At 39.5% G+C, this 19,429-nt stretch overlaps 1 protein-coding gene across 4 annotated transcripts in view; it reads right to left on the reverse strand.

The window, feature by feature from the left end:
- Positions 1-1,998: 1,998 nt before the first annotated feature.
- RAD54B (RAD54 homolog B) overlaps positions 1,999-19,429 on the reverse strand; it is an 86,598-nt gene continuing 69,167 nt past the window's right edge. For all 4 annotated transcript variants that reach the window (XM_032421756.1, XM_032421755.1, XM_032421758.1 and 1 more), the window contains 5 exons: positions 17,859-18,034; positions 10,401-10,662; positions 8,801-8,867; positions 8,407-8,607; positions 1,999-3,788 (listed from right to left, as the gene is read on the reverse strand). In XM_032421756.1, the coding sequence (XP_032277647.1) occupies positions 3,571-3,788; positions 8,407-8,607; positions 8,801-8,867; positions 10,401-10,662; positions 17,859-18,034 (924 nt within the window). In that variant the 3' untranslated portion in view covers positions 1,999-3,570. The remainder of the gene's footprint in view (positions 3,789-8,406; positions 8,608-8,800; positions 8,868-10,400; positions 10,663-17,858; positions 18,035-19,429) is intronic.

The following is a 19,429-nucleotide window of genomic DNA, read 5'->3' on the forward strand; positions in this document are numbered from 1 at the left end:
CTTATTTTCTTTCTCTTCACCCTTCCTCAGACTGCCTTTAAAATTCCAAATTTTTCTCCCTCGTTAAACTTTCACAGCAACCAATTCCCAAGGCTCACTCTCCTTTTTAATAAGTTTTAATAAGGTGTCTTTCCAAATAAAGACTAAGAGGAATTCTGACATAAGCAGTCAAGGTAATATTTCTCTACCTCTCTAACCATGCAGTATTTTCACTTAGGTCTAAACAAGTACCATTGGACATATCATTGAACAGATGAGAAAACTCAGCTCATCTAAGATAATACTAACCCTATCTCATAGCTTGCTAATGCACGCAAAGCTCTTCACATTTAGAACACAGCAATAAGCATGTAATAAATGCTAGCCATCATCATATTTATCCTTACAATATTTAGTTGCTTTATCTCCTTTCTATCTATACTACCTAAGCAATATCATCCAGTCTCATGACTTTATTAAATACCATCTATATACTGACAAAATTCCAAATTTATCATTAGCTTTGACCAATGCTTCTGAACCCAATTCATCTATGAAACTGCTTATTTGGCATCTCCCCTGGCCTACCAAATGTGACATAATCAAAAGTGAACTTCAGATCTTCCCCCACAAATCTCTTTTCTCAATCTTCCCATCTCATTCCTCCTTTGGCTCAGGCCCAAAATCTTGGGAGTCATTCTTGATTTCTTTTTCTTATACCTTGGACTCAATCCATTCAGAAATCCTGTTGGCTCTGCCTTCAAAAATAGCAAGAACCCAACCATTCCTTCACACTTCACTGCTGCCACCAGGTCTAAATCACCATCATCTCTTAACAAGATTATTGCAATAATCTCATAACTCACATCCTTGCTCCCACCCCATGTTCCACCATTTTGTTTCATCACAGCAATTCAGATCATGTCTTTCGTCAGCTTAAATCCCAGTGGTTTTCCATCTCCCTCAGAGTCAAAGCTAGAGCTCTCAAGGCCATCTTCAGTGCCCTCTAACATCTGAATTGCCCCACCACCATCACCTCTTTGATCTCATTTCTTACTACTCTTCTCCACAACAGCCTCTGGCTGCTTCTCAAACATGTCACAACACTCCATCTATCTCAAGGCCTTTGCACCTGAGGTTCCTTCTGTCTGGAACATTTTTCCAAGAGAATGTCACGGTTCTCAACCCCTCACTTTTTTCAGGTCTCTGCATAAATCGACCCCATATAAATAGCAATCCGCAGACCCACTTTAATATCTCTCCCTTATTCTACTTATTTTTCTTCACAGCACTTCTCATCATGTGCTGTATTACATGTGTATTGTTCTCTGTGTGCTAGGATGAAAGCACCAGGGCAGAGACCGCCTGTTTCATTCATTGCTGTATGCACAACCCGTAGGACAATGCCCTAGATGTGACAGCTACTCCATAAATATTTGTGGAATGACAAATGAATATAATCCATTTAATCAAAATTAAAGAAGGCAAGAGTTTCAATAAGGAAGTGTTCACCAGTATCTAATGTGAAAAAAAGCCAAGATAAAGACTGAAGAGTGCACTGCATTTACCAATTTGGAAGTCACTGGGATAGAGGCCTTGAGTGCTGGGGGAGGGGGGTCAACAGCTTTGGGTTGACAATGACTGAGGAGAAGGAAAGGAAGACATCAAGAAGAGAACTCTCTTCTGGAAATGGACAGTAGTGATGATTGCACAACACTGTGAATGTACAAGTGGTAATTCTTTCCGCCGCGTCTTATTTTTTAAATGTGGCATAAAGCAAAACTTATACTATTTTTTTAAAAAGATTTTATTTATTTATTTGACAGAGAGACACAGCGAGAGAGGGAACACAAGCAAGGGGAGTGGGAGAGGGAGAAGCAGGCTTCCCGTGGAGCAGGGAGCCTGATGCAGGGCTTTATCCCAGGACCCTGGGATCATGACTGAGCCGAAGGCAGACGCTTAACGACTGAGCCACCCAGGCGCCCCAACTTACACTATTTTTTAAACTTTCATATTATCAGCTCATCCAATTAAATGATTATTCAGCCCACAAGTATTTACAATTGAATGCCACCAACTATTATTATTAAAATGCTTTTCTTCAGTGATACTCCAGGGATACACGCTTGGGTCGGCTTCCCTGGAAAACACGCAGAAGCAGACCTTCTTGCAGGGAATTTGTTGGGAAATGCTATTTGGAACATCTTTGAGAGAGTGAGGGAAGCATGACTGAACGGCGAGAAGAGCTGCTCCCCAAGTGAAGCCACAGCAAAGGACTCAGTTGAAGAGCTCTGGAGCTTGGCCTTTCCGTCCTGCATCAACAAAGCTCTGGATTCAGCTACTCCGGGGAGGGAGCAAACTTGGGTGAGGCAGCTCTTTCCAGCCCAGGGCTATACTTAGGTAGGGATTTGGCTAGGAGTGGTGGCAGAGAGCCAGGGAAATGAGTAATTCGGAAATCCAGACAGCACGCTCTAGCATCCTCTACGATTTTAGATAAACAATAAAGTTACTAGTCCCTATCATTGTATTTTTTTAAGGATTTCACACCTGAGAATAATATCACAGATACTGAAAGTAGTTTTACATGTAAAGCCTCATAGATGAGGCCTATACATAGGGCCAAGAAACACCATTTTTGCTTATTATCAGCTGAGTACTTCCTCACTGACAAATTTGGTCCAGACTGCCTGTTCATGAGTCCTAGATGTATAATTGCCCAGGTATGGCACTAGAAATCTGAAGAGCTCAGATTTGTTGATATATAATTGAGTCTTTATTCAAGACCTCAAGATAATATTCAGTCTAAAAGAAATTTTCCCAAATGGAAGAAGCTGATTATAGAAGCCCCAACTGGAGACTGAGTAACTCCTTTCTCTTTGTAGGTTTCAGCTTTCTAAAGCTTACTTTGTACATTAAAACTTTCTTTTTATGTCAGAAATTATTACAGACAACCCTTGACATGATGGTAGCCGAAACTTTCCTTATTCAGAGTGCAAACAATGTCTGGTGAGCATAGATTTATAGACTCCTTGTCAGTCCCCCATGAGTCTGAGGTCCCAGATTACAAACTGGTGTTCTGAAGCGTCCCATGTCCCATTGTCCTTCGTCTCCTGTCCCAACCTGCTGATCATTCTCACTCACACTGCCCTGCAGCAACTATTACACTCAGCATCTTCAGCCTCTGCAGTCCTAGTCTCTGACTCCCTTTCTCCCTTGCGCTCTAGTTGAAACCGATCTCACACATCTAGGTCTAATATTCCTACGAAGATTAGATTTCCCAAAGACAGGGACTAGGGATTTTACCTTTTTATATTCCTTATGAAAATTCCTTAATGGGTATTTAATAAAGTGCATTAATTATGGAATACTAATAAATAATTATATGATGACAGAATTACATCTTTAATGTTTCAACATTGAAGAACGCATACAAAAAATTAAACAACTCAAGTTTTGACTGTATCAAAACTATGATACATTTTGCAACAAAACATAATTTAAATAATTCTATTAATTTTCAAAAATTACATTTAATTACTATGTTAACTTTTTTAAAGGGGGGGCAAGGGAATGTCATGAAATAATCTTTCCTTATATAGCAGTACTTTGATTGGTTATATTCTGAAAAAAGAATGAGACATTTTCTCTGATTCTTTCAAGAAAAGGATCTGTAAGATTTAAATGATCTCCAGAAAAATGCTTCCATTGCTTCAGCTGTGACATGGAGAGAGGTTTCAGAGAGTTAGACTTCTGATGATGTGGACCAAGCTGACAATTTCTAGAGATAGGGAATTTTTCCAGTGAACCACCTGTAATAAGTAAAACAATGAGAAAATCCTTAGGCCAATCAATACCTTACTATAAACAGTACTTTTTTTATTTTATCACATAATGAGTTTATATAATTTATTACATTTTGGTCTCTGACTTCAAGGAACTTGTGGTCTAGTGAGAGATACATTAAACAAATAATCATCCAAACAGATGTATTACAGGTCCACAATCCCTTATCTAAAACCTTTTGGGACAGATATGTTTCCCAATTCAGAATATAATTGGAACAATCTGGGACAGCACTCCATAATCAAACTCATTAATATTCTGCAGCAAGTCATATGAATAGTCATGAAATGGGTTTTTTTAATGAATACTGATAAATTCACATCGATTTAGGTAAGGTTTTTGCCACCAAATAAATCTGCTGCAAATTTATGAAGAAAAAAACAACTTTTGGTCTTTCAATCTTTCTAGATTTCAAAATTGAAGACAAGGGACTATGAGTTGTATTACAAATATTGGTAAGGGCACAGAATTAAGATACAGGGAACTCAGCACATATAACAAGAAAAGCTGACTTGTTTTATTAAGATCTGAAGGATGAGAAGGCAAGAACCAGATGGGGAAAGGAGGTAAAGCATTTCAAGAGAAGGACCTACAAAGGCTATGAAAGTGAAGGGACTCTGGTCAAGGAACTGACAGGAGCCCAATGCAACTAGAGCTTAGACAGCAAAGATGAAATTCAGTAATGCAGGCTGAAGTGTGCATTCAAAGGCTGGATAATGCAAAACACCGTGAGCAAATCATGAATGGCAGAGGCTAGCAGTTATTCACTAAATCCCTATCTCTTTCCTCCAGGGCACTTAACCACATTTCCCAGTCTCCCTTACAGTTAGATGCAACCACTGAGTCTGGTCTATGGAATGTGGATAGACAAGCTCTGTGTCACTTCTAGGTCTGGCCTAGAAAAATCTCCCACACCACGTGGTTTTCTACCTTTTCTCTTCTCTCACCTGCTGGCTGGGAGATGCAGGGATCCCAGCAGGGAACTCTAAGGCCTAAGGGGATGGTAGAACCCAAAGTGGAAGAACTCTGGAAGACCAAATCACCTTAGTGAAGGCTGTGCACTATGTGACTATTATGTGCCCTGCTACATGAGAAATATACTTCTACTGTGGTAGGCCACTGTGCTTTTTGAGTTTCCTGTTATAGCACTTAACCCTACCTTAACTAACCACTTTGAAGATTTTAGTCTCTATACTTAAGAGCAATGGAAGCTCTTCAAAGGGTTTTTTGGAACATTTTACTTATGGGAAATTTCAAATATATAAAAGTTAGCAAGATAGACATGAAGAACCTACAGGTTATTATGTACCCCACCTTCAGGAACTATCAACTAATAGCCAATTTTGTTTTATTTAGACTCTGCTTTCTCTACTTCCATATTATTATGAAATAAATATGCAGTATATATCAGCTGTATATATTTCACTTTGCATTTCTAAAAGATAAAGACTTCTTTTTAAATTTTATCACACTTAAAAAAACTGTCTTTCCTTAATATCTAAGTCATGTCAATGTGCAAAATCATTGATCTTAAGAGATGATGACATTACTTTAAGAATCTAGAAGACAGGAGGATAATACCTTCAAAGTACTGACAAAACAAAAACAAAATACCCTATTGACTAGAATTGTACACCTAACAAAGCCAGCATTTGAGAGCGAGAAAAAGCAAATACACTTGGAAAAGTCAAAGATTGAGAGTGAATGACTAGTAGGCCTTTGTTGGAAAAAACAACATGAAGAGACAGAAGTGAATCAAAGTATGTCATTAATTACAATAAATGTAAACAGAATAAATGCTCTGGTTAAAACATGAGACTGGAAAAAAGAAAGCCCATCTTTATGCTATTAACAAGAGAATAACTAAAACATAAGGACACAGACATACTTAAGGCAAAAGAAGGGGAAAAGATACACCAGACAAATACCATAAAGAAAGCCAGTGTAATATATAAAGTTAAGATAAATGAAAGCAAAAGGTATTAAGGATAAAGAAATCACTACCTATTAATAAAATAAACCATAATAAAAAACTTCACAAAGAAAATACAAAATACAAAATATACAGAGCAAATATTTATAGATTAACAAGAAACTTTGATAAATCCACTGTCATATTGTAAGATTTTAACATATTTCTTTCAATAACAGATATATCTAACAATAAATTAGGTTATGAATAGAAAAATGGGCAAATGATATGAACAGATGGTTCATATAAAGGAAGGATCTTAAATATAGGAAAAAATGCTCAACTTCACTCATAGTAAGAGGAAAGCAAATTAAAACTAGACCAATATATCATTTTTTTACTATCAGAGAGAAAAATTCAAACATTTGATAATGTACTCAACTGGCAAAACTGTGGAGAAAGCCATTTTAGTCTGTTGTTGGTGAGGTATAAAGGATACAACCCCCAGTGGAGGGCACTAGATGAGCACTGGCTGTTGTATGTAAGTCATGAGTCACTAAATTCTACTCCTAAAACCAGTATTACACTATAGACTACTAGAATATAACTACTAGAATATAAATAAAAAATTGATACCAAAAAAATAATAATAAAATAAAAGGATACAACCCTCAATGGGGGGCATTTGGAGAGTAATGTAGAAGGGTTTTTACCATATACATTTTATGAATAGTTGAACCACGTAAATATATTAGCAATTTATAAGTTAAAATAGTAAATTTTTAAATTTATAAAATAAGAGGGGCGCCTGAGTGGCTCAGTCGTTAAGCATCTGCCTTCGGCTCAGGTCATGATCTCAGGGTCCTGGGATCGAGCCCCACATCGGGCTCCCTGCTCGGCGGGAGGCCTACTTCTGCCTCTCCCACTCCCCCTGCTTGTGTTCCTGCTCTCTCTCTCCTTCTCGCCAATAAATAAATAAAATCTTAAAAAAAATTTATAAAATAAGAAAAATTGATTTGGTATCAGAAAATTTGATTAATATGGCATAACTCTAAGTAATTGAGAGAATACACATGGTTTTCATGAACAACAGAAACATTTATGGGGTGCCTAGGTGGCTCAGTCAGTTAAACATCTGACTTGATTTCAGCTTAGGTCATGATCTCACAGTCGTGAGAAGGCTCCTCACTCAGCATGGAGTCTGCCTGAGAATCTCTCCCTGTCCCCGTGCCCTTTCTGGCCCCCACACTTGCTCTCTCTCTCTAAAATAAATAAAATCTTAAAAAAAAAAAAATTTACAAAGTGACCACATACCATGTCTCTACAGTTACCATATTTCTGACTACTCCGAAGTAGCTAGAACACAACAACAAAAACTAAAATACATTTAAAACATACTTTTAAGTAATGCATGAGTCAAAGAAGAAATCATAATGGAAAATACAAAACATTTAGAACTGCATATCAAAGTTATGAGATTCAACTTAGAGGAAAATGTACAGCCTTAAATACCCATTGTAGAAAAGAAGACTGAAAATCATCAAGCTAAGCATTCAAGTTGAAAAATAAGAAAAAGTACATTAGAGTAAATACAAGGAAAAGTGAAAAGAAAATAAGAGCAAAAATTATTAAAATAGAAAAAGCATATGAGAGAGAATCAAATGTTGACTTGTACAAAATATAAATTCTTCCACATCAGTCTTATCCAGTCTACCTTCTTAAACCTTTTCTTTTAAGATTTTATTTATTTATCTGAGAGAGACAGACAGAGAGCGCATGAGCGGAGAGGAAGAAGCAGACCCCTTGCTGAGCAGGAAGCCTGACACAGAGCTTGATCCCAGAACCCTGGGATCATGACCTGAGCTGAAGGTAGATGATTAACCCACTGAGCCACCCAGGCACCCCCTTCTTAAACCTTTTCAACACAATTTACCAAGTGACTTCCAACTACTGGTCACTACTTGCTCAAATCCTACTCCTGATCCAGTTCCTATCTGAACATTATCAACTCTGGAGGGCTGACGTTCTCAGCTTCACTTGACACTAGGAGTTTGTCAAGTACTGAGAAGTTCCATGCTAACTGCCTCGGAAAGGATGACCCCATTATGGACGAGTTCTACACAGAAAAAACACACAGGAGGATTATTCTGTCAAGTGAAATAGAAATAAAGATTAAAAACAATTTTGTAATTCCAAAGTCAATATACCAGGTTTTGAAAGATTTTTTTATTTTTAAGATTTTATTTATTTATTTGACAGAGAGACAACAGCAAGAGAGGTAACACAAGCGGGGGGGGGGGGGGGGGGGGAAGCAGGCTTCCCGCCAAGCAGGAAGCCCCATGTGGGGCTCAATCCCAGGACCCTGGGATCATGACCTGAGCCAAAGGCAGACGCTTAATGACTGAGCCACCCAGGCGCCCCCTATTGAAAGATTTTCCTAAACAAGTAAAATTGTTCACAACTAATTCAGAAGAAGCTAAATTGAGAGAACTAATAAGGTTCTACTTAATATTTTCTCAAATACCCATCTGGCAGGTGCCCTATGACCTGAGGAAAAAAAAAACGAACAAATGCAAATGATAAATTTTTTAGTTACTCTGTATTTAAATGTTTTCAATTGCTAAAGAGAAACAAATTAACTTTACCATCATAACAATTAAAATACAACTAACCTGTACCATCTTTGTCTCTTGTACATTCACAGTCAAGCAGGTCATGAGTAACACAATGTGAACTTTCATGTAACGTGAACAAATTTTTTAGCTCCTCTACTGAAAACTGGATATGTTCAGATGTCTTGGTTAGGTCTACGACTGCCCCAGAAAGATCTTGCTTACTGATCTGTCTTTGATAAATCTTTTCTTCTATTGTACCTAAAGAGAAAACACTGATTCCATTTCCTTCAGATCTTTAAGTCTGTTATTTTTTTAGGGTAAAACATGTTTATTAACATACTAGTTAACAAAATAACAATATTCCTGATATCAAAGCACAGATTAAACAAAAAATTTTTTTTGATTATTCAAAGAGACTAAATTTTTTTTCACACTGAAGGGTTATTATTACCTGTGGTTAGGAGCCTGTAAATATGTACAGGATGTTTCTGACCATCTCTCCATACTCTAGACATTGCCTATAGGAAATAAATGAGAATTCAGAGAATACAGTAGGAACCAATAACCCTGCCCACATAAGCAATATGCATTAATGTGCTTAAGATTAGGAATTCTAGATTTTACTTATAGCTTCAGAAAACAAAGCCCAGGCATCCCCAAGCATTCCCCACCTCATATTTTTTTTAGAACTGCATATCAAAGATAAAGGGATAAAGAAAGGGATGGATGAACACTCACTGTCCTACTGTAAAATAGTTACAGGGGTGTCACACGACAGTGAGAGGATCTACCTGCAGCAAAGAACAGGACCGCAAGTTTGGACAGCAAGAACGCAAAGAAGCAAGTATAGCATGGGCATGGAGGGTTTCTTCCCAGTCCAAGTAGTTAATGACTTAATCCTAAGGAATGCTTAGGATACCTAATCAGTTCAAGCTATAGGTAAATTCCTGTGGTTTCACAATTTAATCAGTGATAGTGTAGAGAGCTGGTGTTCAAACCCCACACATTCTAATGAAAAGTCTTACTTTCAACCAGCTCCTGGGAGATAAACTCTAAGCCCCTGTAATATTCTGCCTGATAACAGCATCTTAGTTTACCTGAGGCCTTGGACCACAGAAGACAGTTTTTGCTAACAATGTGATTGAGGTGGGGGGCTTGGGACAGTTTGACCTGGGGAGGGGTTGGAGACTGAGCAACTTAGGTCAGTCACACTGGTACTCTGTCCCCCAACAAAATCTCCAGACACCAAGACTTGGGCAAACTTCTCTGGATGGTAATACTTCAACAGGTGTTGTCACTCATCGATGCTGGCAGAATTAAGTATTGTCTGTACAACTTCAGTGGATGAGGACAACTGGAAGCTTGTGCCTTGTCTCTCCTGAACTCTCCATGTGCCTTTTACCTTTACTGACTTTAGTCAGTATCCTTTCACTGTAATAAACCATAACTACGAGGATAGCTGTTTTTCTTAGTTCTGTGAGTCTTTCTAGTAATCACTGAACCTGAGGGTTGTCTTCGGGTCCCCCAACACAGACACCAAATGAGGAGCAAATCTGTAGGTAGAAATCTGAAAGTACATGACAACGATGGACTGTATTCTGAAGAAAACCAAAAGCTGTTTCTGAAATATTTTCCTACATCAGCTAACTTAATATCTTTACTATACCCTGCATAAACACTGATAATAGCATCTCCAACACTTCATTGTCTTTTCCTGGTAGTCAGGAGCATCCCAAAGGCCCAACTGTGCAGTAAAGTACACACTAGAGATACACAGGTTTGGGTCTGAATCCTGGCTCTGCCTCTTATAAGCTATGTGGCCCAGAACAAGCTTCCATCTCCTCATCTGTAAAATAGGGCTAATAATATCCACACTTTCAGGACTCTGGTAAAGATTAAATAGATGAAAAGCACTTAGCAGAGCGCCTGAAAGAAAGTAAGGCCTTACCATGCAGCAGTTATTAGACATCACTTCATCCTCATACCCCCAGCAGGTACAGGATCCCCAGTGTGCATTCTGTACTGTTTATTTAATGTATAAATTGTCATACCTGGATATCAGTGGCTGGATTCCAATCAATGTCATAGAGAATTAAATGAGATCCTCCAATAAGGTTAAGTCCCACACCACCAGCTTTTGAACTTAACAAAAAAATAAAATCAGAAGAGTATTTACTATTGAAGCAATCAACAATTTGCTGTCTTTGAGAGACTGGTGTTTGTCCATCAAGTCTTGTATAAGTATATCCATGACGCTTGCATACTTCCTGTAGAATATTCAAGGTTTGTGTGTAGTTGGATACCAACACCACCCTGGCAATCAAAAAGAAAGTCTTTATATACAATTTTAAAGCAACATTATATTTTTTTTAACTGAAAGAAAACACTACAGTGATACTATCAGTGATGTTTATAGAACATGCAGTGATGACCTTGTACAATTAAAACAAAGGTTCTCCTTCAAATTCAATTTTTAAATCAACATCTAAGAGATTTCCAGCTTTAAGATAGTGGAGTAAGGGGCGCCTGGGTGGCTCAGTTGGTTAAGCGACTGCCTTCGGCTCAGGTCATGATCCTGGAGTGCCGGGATCGAGTCCCACGTCGGGCTCCCTGCTCAGCAGGGAGTCTGCTTCTCTCTCTGACCCTCCCCCCTCTCATGCTCTCTCTCTCTATCTCATTCTCTCTCTCAAATAAATAAATAAAATATTTAAAAAAAAAAAAAAAAAGATAGTGGAGTAAGGACCTTTCTCCTTTCTTCACCTCTCTGAAACCACCCTAAAAACAGCAGAATTGAGAAAGAGACATAACTCTGCCTTTGATAAAACAGATAATTATATGTGAAAACAGAGAGTAATGGAATGGTGACCTGCTTAGGGAGTACAGAAAATGTAAAACCCAAGTGCCCAAAGAGGGAGACTCTAATAAAAAAACAAGTACAAGTTTATTCACATCACAGACTCTTAAGACACATCAGAAGGAAGGAGTTTAGACTGCCCCTATTATAAGAGCACTCATAAACAGAACCCAAACTCTACTCCCATGTAACCAGCTGACTGTTCTTTCTCAACTAGGGTGTTTATAATCCGGAGAAAGTAAACCAGAGAAAACTGAGACCAGGGGACTCTAGAAGGCAAGGATATAGTAACAGATCAAAATGAACATTCACATACTGGATGGTAAGAGCCCAGTTCCCTTTTACTACAAACTCCCAAAACACCCATAGCCTGGCATCCCTCTCACATCCCACCCCCAAAAAGATAGTATTGGAAGATTCATCTCTGGGATGATTTAAATGACCCCAGAGAAAAGGTCCAGCCAGCTCACTGCCTAATTACCCAGTGAGGGCCACCAGTCAACCAGCCTTGCCTTGATACACGGAGTGTTCAATTAATGTTTTACTGCACCACTCTTAAATATGAATGGACACCAAGGATCACCACCTATTTGAGGTGAGGCTCCAAGATGAACAATAGAAACCAAAACAAATAAACAGAAAAGAAGAAACCTGTATAAAGCAGAGCAATGGAGGAAAGAGGAAACAATTTTAAGAAAATAATTAATATCCTCAAGTAAGAAATGGCACTCACAAGAAGAGGAGGCAATAAAAAAGAACAATCAGAGAGAGGGAAGGTCAGAGAGAGAAGCAGACTCCCTGCTGAGCAGGGAGCCCGACGTGGGACTCGATCCCGGCACTCCAGGATCATGACCTGAGCCGAAGGCAGTCGCTTAACCAACTGAGCCACCCAGAATAAGAAAATCAAGAATAAGAAAATATCTCAGAAATTATAAATGACAACCAAAATAAAAAAAAAATTTAAGATTTTATTTATTTATTTGATAGAGAGAGACACAGCGAGAGAGAAACACAAGCAGGGGAGTGGGGGAGTGAGAAGCAGGCTTCCCACGGAGTAAGGAGCCTGATGCAGGGCTCAATCCCAGGACACTGGGATCATGACCAAAGCTGAAGGCAGACGCTTAATGACTGAGCCACCCAGGCGCCCCCCCAAAATAAAAATTTAACAGGAAAATTGGAACATAATAATAAGAGAGTATACCAGGAAATAGATGAAAAAAAGAAAAAGTGATGGGGAACATGGGTGGCTCGGTCAGTTACATGTCTGTCTTCGGCTCAGGTCATGATCTCAGGGTCCTGAGACTGAGCCCCCTGCTGGACTCCCTGCTCAGCTTCTCCCTGCCCCTTCTGCTCGTGCTCTCCCTCTCTCTCTCAAATAAATAAATAAAATCTTAAAAAAAAAAAAAAGTGATGACCATTAGGAGAGAAAAGGTAAAAGAATTAGAGAATCAGTCAACGAGGTTCAATATCGGACTGACAAAAATTCCAAAGAAAACAAAAGAAATTATTTTGAGAGAAAGATAGAATATTTCCCAGACATGAAGTCTTCAGATTGAAAGGACCTACTAAAGTGCCCAGCTCAATAAATGAAAAATGATCCATATTAAGGCACATCCCCCCACCCCTCTGCCTTTAAAAACCTTCTGCTAATTAAGCTCAGCAGAGCTCTCCTCTACTTTCTTTCTAGATGGGATGCTGCCTGATTCATGAATAAAGCCAATTAGATCTTCGAACTTACTTGTTTGAATTTTGTTTTTTAACAGTAGGTTGGCGTGGGTGCCTGGGTGGCTCAGTCAGTTGAGCATCCAACTCCTGATCTCAGTTCAGATTCTTAATCTCAGGGTCATGAGTTCAAGCCCCACATTGGGCTCCACACTGGGCAAGGAGCCTACTTTAAAAAAATAAATAATAACAGTAGGTTGGCAATTTAGGCTGGGCTCAGCTAGAAGGTTCCTCTGCTAGTTGTGGCTGGGCTGATTCAAGTATCTGCAGTGAGCTGCCTGGTCAACTGGTGACTGGCTGACCTACTCACCAGGCTAGCCAAGGCTTATTCACATGGTGACTGAAAGGTTCCAGGAACCCAAGGGAGGACAAGCCCCGACGTACAAGATCTTTGCAAGTTCCTTTTTGTGCTACATTTGCCAACACTGCATGGTCCAATGCAAGTCATATGGCTGAGCTCAGAGTCACAGTGGGAAATCACTCAAAATTATCTAGCAAAGGAACATGGATACATGGAGGAAAAGAACTTAGACCATTTTTGCAATCTACCACAACTCCTATACTATTATTTCAATCATTTTTCCTTCCCTTTCTTTTCTATTACTGTTACAGAAGGCAGTTAGTTAGGCTTTAACAGGATGCCTGGAGGCCAGCAAAGGGGTGGGGTGGAGGGGTCCATCAAGACCTGTTACCAGGAAAGCCAGTAACCTGGCAGCATTCCACAAACAAAGCCACAAGAAGCCAGATCAAACTAGACAGGCCCAAGACAAAGAAGGTCCGAGACCCTGACCAGGTAAGGGAGAAAAGGTACAAAACCCTATTCCCAAAGAAATCCCCTCTCCAAATGATAAATGTTCCACGTCTCAGATAACAACTGTCAATAAAAGGTAGAAATCCAAACTTCTCCCTTGAGCTCGCCCACTTTCACATCTCCAGAGTGGACTCTCACTTTAAAAAACTCTTCACTTGCACCATTCAACCACTGTGTCTAGTCTGTCCTTGAATTCTTTTCTTGTGACAAGACAGAGAGCCTCCAGTCCCAGGGTGGGCAAGATGGAGGCCTCAGGCCCTGGAGGTCTCCCCAGTTCACCTGGCAACAATAGGGATAAATAACACTATCTAAACATAGTTTTTCTGATACATCTTCACTAGGAATCTCAGACAATCCTCTTTTAGAGGTCTAGAGCACCGCCCCCCCCCACATAAGTACATACCACTTTGAAACAAGACTATTATTTTTATGTTCATTAGACTGTCCCCTAAAGCAAGTGAAATCTGTAGTCAAGGCAGTCAGGTAGAGTGCAAGGTGCACCCAGCACGAGTCTCCATCCAAGTGATGCATGGGGGCTGGAATGCAGCATAAACTCTGGCTCGCCAAGCCATGAAGCCTAGTGCATGAATGCAACAACCAGAAGGGAAAATAAACGGTTTTAAATTTTGAAGTTTCCTTTTTAAAAATTCCATAAAAAGGTAACCTGGTGGACAAGTCAAGAGTTCTCAGATATGCCTCCACCTAGTTCTAATACATCTTAACCTGCACAAAAACACTGTATGTGCAGAAAAGTTCTTCCTGAAGACTTAACTGTCTGGTTCAAGTTAATGGTAACACAGCAATTACAGTAAAAGCTTAATACTATCCCTGAAACCAAACACTGTCACTTTTAGCTACATATCTTTAAAGGCTTAGAATGCTTGTGCATAGACAACCCAGCCCTGGAAAGCCTGGCCTCTACACCCAATTGGCCATATGAAAAAAGGGCCACAACTCAACACCTAAAAAGCAGCCCAATTAGAAAATGGCAAAGGACTTGAATAAACATTTCTCCAGTGAAAATATACAAATGGCCAGCAAGTAGATGAAAAGATGCCCAACATCACTCATCAACAGGGAAATGAAAATTCAAACCATAATGAGATACCATCTCACACCCATTAGGAACATGATAATGTTGGTGAGAATGTGGAGAAATTAGAAACCTTGTGCACCGTTGGTGGGAATGTAAAATGGTGTGGCTGCTATGAAAAGCAGTATGGTGGTTCCTCAAGAAATTTTAAAAAGAATTGCCAAGGGCACTTGGGTGGCTCAGTCGTTAAGCGCCTGCGTTCAGCTCAGGTCATGATCCCAGGGTCCTGGGATCGAGCCCCTCATCGGGCTCCCTGTTCAGGTGGGAAGCCTGCTTCTCCCTCTCTCACTCCCCGTGCTTGTGTTCCCTCTCTCACTGTGTCTCTCTCTGTCAAATAAATAAATAAAATCTTTAAAAAAAATAAAAAATAAAATAAAATAAAATAAAATAATTGCCAAATAAGCCAACCATTCCACTTCTGGGTATATAATCGAAAAGAACTGAAAGCAGGGTCTTTTTTTTTTTTTTTAAGTAGGCTCTACACCCAGTATGTAGCCCAGCACAGGGCTCAAACTCATGACCCTGAGATCAAGACCTGAGCTGAGATCAAGAGTCGGATGCTTAACCAACTGAGCCACCCATGAGCCCCTGAAAGCAGGGTCTTGAAGAGATATTTGTACACCCACGTTCATAGCAGCATTATTCACAATAGCCAAAAGGTGGAAGCAACCCAAGTGCCCATCAACAGATGAATGGCTAAACAAAATGTGGAAAAGATATACAATGGAATATTATTCGGCCTTAAAAAGGAAAGAAATTCTGACACATGCTACAACATGGATGAAGCTCGAGGACATTAAGCTAAGTGAAATAAGCCAGTCACAAAAAGACAATATACTGTATGATGCCACTTTTATGAGGTACCTGGAACAGTCAAATTCACAGAGACAGAAAGTAGAAGGGTGGTTGTCAGGAGCTGAGGGGGAGGCAGGAATGGGGGTTGTTATATACTGGGTACAGTTTGTTTTGCAAGATGAAAAGAGTTCTGGAGATTGGTTGCACAACAACGTGAATGAACCTACCACTACTGAACAATACGCTTAGAAATAGTTAAGATGGTCAATTTATGTTGTGTGCATTTTACAATTGTAAAAAGGGTGTTGGGGAGGCAGGGATGTGGATCTCTTCAAATAATGTAAAGCAACAGAACACCCATCCTATGGCACTGATGGAAGTGCCGCTGCTTCTCTCATGGGACAAGGCAGGATACAGTTTTCCTAGGGACCCACAAGCAGTCAAAATGACCCTATCCCAACTCTACCTCTAAATTATGCTTTTCCTCATCATTCCTTTCTCCCCACCACAAGAGGGAAACCTTCCCCTACAGCAGTTCAAGGATAAATTTTCACACATATGTTTATATCTTATCTCTTCTCATTTCCTCTAAAACTGTTCACTCATTATTCCTTGTCCAATAACCATCACCTATCTCCTTCTCCTCAGAGAAGAGGACCCTGAAATCATGACCCAAGCCGAAATCAAGAGCCTGCCGCTTAATCAACTGAGCCACCCAGGCGCCCCCACAATCTGCATACACATATTACACATATGAAATATTATCTAATAAAACATTTTAATCAAACTGTATTAAACACTTCATAGAAAGTTTCCTTATTTTAATTCCTTCATTGTTATGAAAAATAAACCTAAAAATATGCACAAGTCAAATGATACTATAAATGCTCCAAAGAGGTTATGCAAGATCCCTTGACAATTAAATGTAATTACTATTTTGCAATCTTTTCTATGTATTTTTGCCTTAATTCACAAAGACGGTTTGATACAGAGATAATTAAGACACAGTCCCTGTACTCTAAGTATGGATATATAAGAGAACTAATGATCATAAAAAATGTGAGAAGAGCTCCATAAGAGGCAGTTACAGGATACAAAGGGGGTACAAAAAGGGGCATCTAACTCAATCTGAGGCCAGGGTCTTCCAAAAGGAGAAAGCATCTGGGCTGTCTTAATGAACAGAAAAAGCTGGCCAGATGAATGAGAAGTGAAGGTCGTGGGGCATAGGCCCCCGCAACATGTAAAAGCAAACAGTGAGAAGCAGAGCGAGTGACGGTCCTGCAGGTAGTTTGGTATGACTGGACCACATGCTAAGTGTGAAGGAGTGGTGGGAGATGAGCCCAGAAAATGAGGCATTAGCCAGATCGTGAAAAGTCTTGCCAAATGTGCTAAAGATTTTAGAAATTCCTGGAAGACAATTAGGAGTCTTTGAAGGATTTTTAAGGAGAGTGATATGTTCACATTTGTATTTTAGAAATTTAGGGCAATGTTGATATGTAATAAGGCTGAAAATAAGAGGGAAGTAGTTTATAAGAGACCATCATAACCCAAATCATTAATTACAAGAGTCAAAACAAAAGCCTTGGTACCAGAAAGGAGGTGGATTCCAAGATTAAGAAATAACTATCAATAGAATTTAGTGATTGACAATGTTGGGTAAGTGAAGGAGAAAAGTGAGTCTAGTATAACTAGATTTTTGCTTGGATTTGCTGCCATTTATCAAGACGAGGAATGATGAAAAAGGATCAGATTTGCAATGGCAAATGAAGTTGTTAAGGATATCTGCAGCTTAAAGTCTGATATGACATCAAGAGAGATTTAGATGTCCAATAAACAGTAAGAAATGAGGATGTGGGAATGCGAAGGCAGGGTTGGACCAGAGATACAGACTTGGAATCAATACTGTATGTGTGAGAGTTGAAATGATGAGGAGTAAAGGTAACCAAGGAAGGGTGTTTGGAGCAAGAAGGCTACAGAGAACCCTAAAGAAGGGTCAACATTTGAGGGACTAAAAAAAAAAAGAGGATTCTGAAAGAGATTAAGGAAGAAATTAGGTGTTAAATATCAAAAGACATCTCTGGGGTTTTGTGAATATTATGTATTTACTTTAGATTTAGTTTTTCTTAAATAAAGATCATGACCCCAAAGAAGTAGGGAAGAGAGGAAGGAAGGCCATAGTCTAAGCCAAAATTCCATGAGCACTGACAAGCAAGTTTATTAAATTGACCTCTTACTTTTCAGTAGGACGAAGTTCATGAATAACTGCTAAGAGCTTCAACAGCACCTGTAGTTTTCCGGACTCTTCCTCAGCAAACATGAGAGGGTTATAATCAGCAGGGAACACATCTACTAAGCCTTCATATAGACTCCTTTCTTCATTTCCATCCCAAGTTGAGCTGTATTCTTTTTCCTATGCAAAAGGATGACTGTTAACACTGGTTCATGTCTGTTAATTAGGACGGGGGAAAAATGCTAAAATTATGGGGTGGGGGGAGTGAAGATTAATAGCTACCTGAAAAGAATACCAAGCTATTATGTAAATCTTTATAGGTTACTGATTTGGTCATTTTTGAAAAAGGTCACCTGCATCCTACTGAGTTAATTACAGAGCATCTGCTGTACCCTAGTGCAGGCGATCTTCACCCTGCAAGGGCAGCATTGCTGCCCATGTGTTCCTTGGGAAGAGGAAGGGGGACAGCAGAGAAATAAGAGAGGAAACTAGGGTGCAAATAGTGATACAACATTTATTCTCTCCAAAACCTGAGGTTTCTCATCCGTAAGGCCCCTTTTTCTCTCTTCTCTCCTTCCCTCTATTACTTTTCTTTCCTGATTTGTGGGCTTCTCATAGCACCTCCTAAGTCATACTCAGAATCGATCCTAAGAGTTTACTCAATCTTAACAATTTCTTCTGCCTTAGGAACAATTCTGCCTAAGTTAACAGAGAAATGTATTCTTACTTATATTATTTTTGTTTATATTACCAACAGTTTTTTAGAATAATTTTATTCCAAAGTGATTAGCAGCACCTCTGAAGTTTCTCCTCCAAAAGTGCCTAGCTGACATGTGAATACTTAACCAGAAATACACTTATTAATAACTACATCACTTTTTAGATTAAATTTCTGAGACTGGCTGGTCTCCTCCCTCTCTTCCACATTTACTGGATTGATCACTGTTCTTGAAACTTTGTTCAACCTACTCCACCTGCCTGGAAAGCTTCCTCATTTTTCTGTCCAATTATCTCAATCCTATAAATACTTAAGGACCCAATGCAAATTCTACCTGATTATTTATAAACCCTTTTTGGGGGGAGGTGGCAGACACTGACTCTTAAACTTTATGGTTACAAAGTACATTTCAGTTTTGGGCGCCTGGGTGGCTCAGTTGGTTAAGCACCTGCCTTCGGCTCAGGTCATGATCCCAGGGTCCTGGGATCAAGCCCCACATCGGGCTCCCTGCTCAGCGGGAGCCTGCTTCTCCCTCTCCCTCTACCTGCCACTCCGCCTGCTTATGCTCTCTCTCTTTCTCTGTCAAATAAATAAATAAATCTTAAAAAAAAACAAAGTACATTTCAGTTTTGACCTTATTTGAGAAGTTAACTGTATACTTTATTATACTTCCCTATGTTTTCATGTGTGTTGTATTCCCTCTTTAATAATTCCAGGAACAGGGGTGCCTGGGTGGCTCAGTCGGTTAAGCGTCAGACTCTTGATTTTGGCTCAGGTCCTGATCTCAGGGTCCTGGGATCAAGCCCCGCCTCAGGCTCCACATTCAGCAGGGAATCTTCTTGGATTATCTCTCTCCC

Source organism: Phoca vitulina, unplaced genomic scaffold (genome assembly GCF_004348235.1).
Source record: "Phoca vitulina isolate PV1807 unplaced genomic scaffold, GSC_HSeal_1.0 scaffold25, whole genome shotgun sequence".
NCBI classification, from domain to species: domain Eukaryota; kingdom Metazoa; phylum Chordata; class Mammalia; order Carnivora; family Phocidae; genus Phoca; species Phoca vitulina.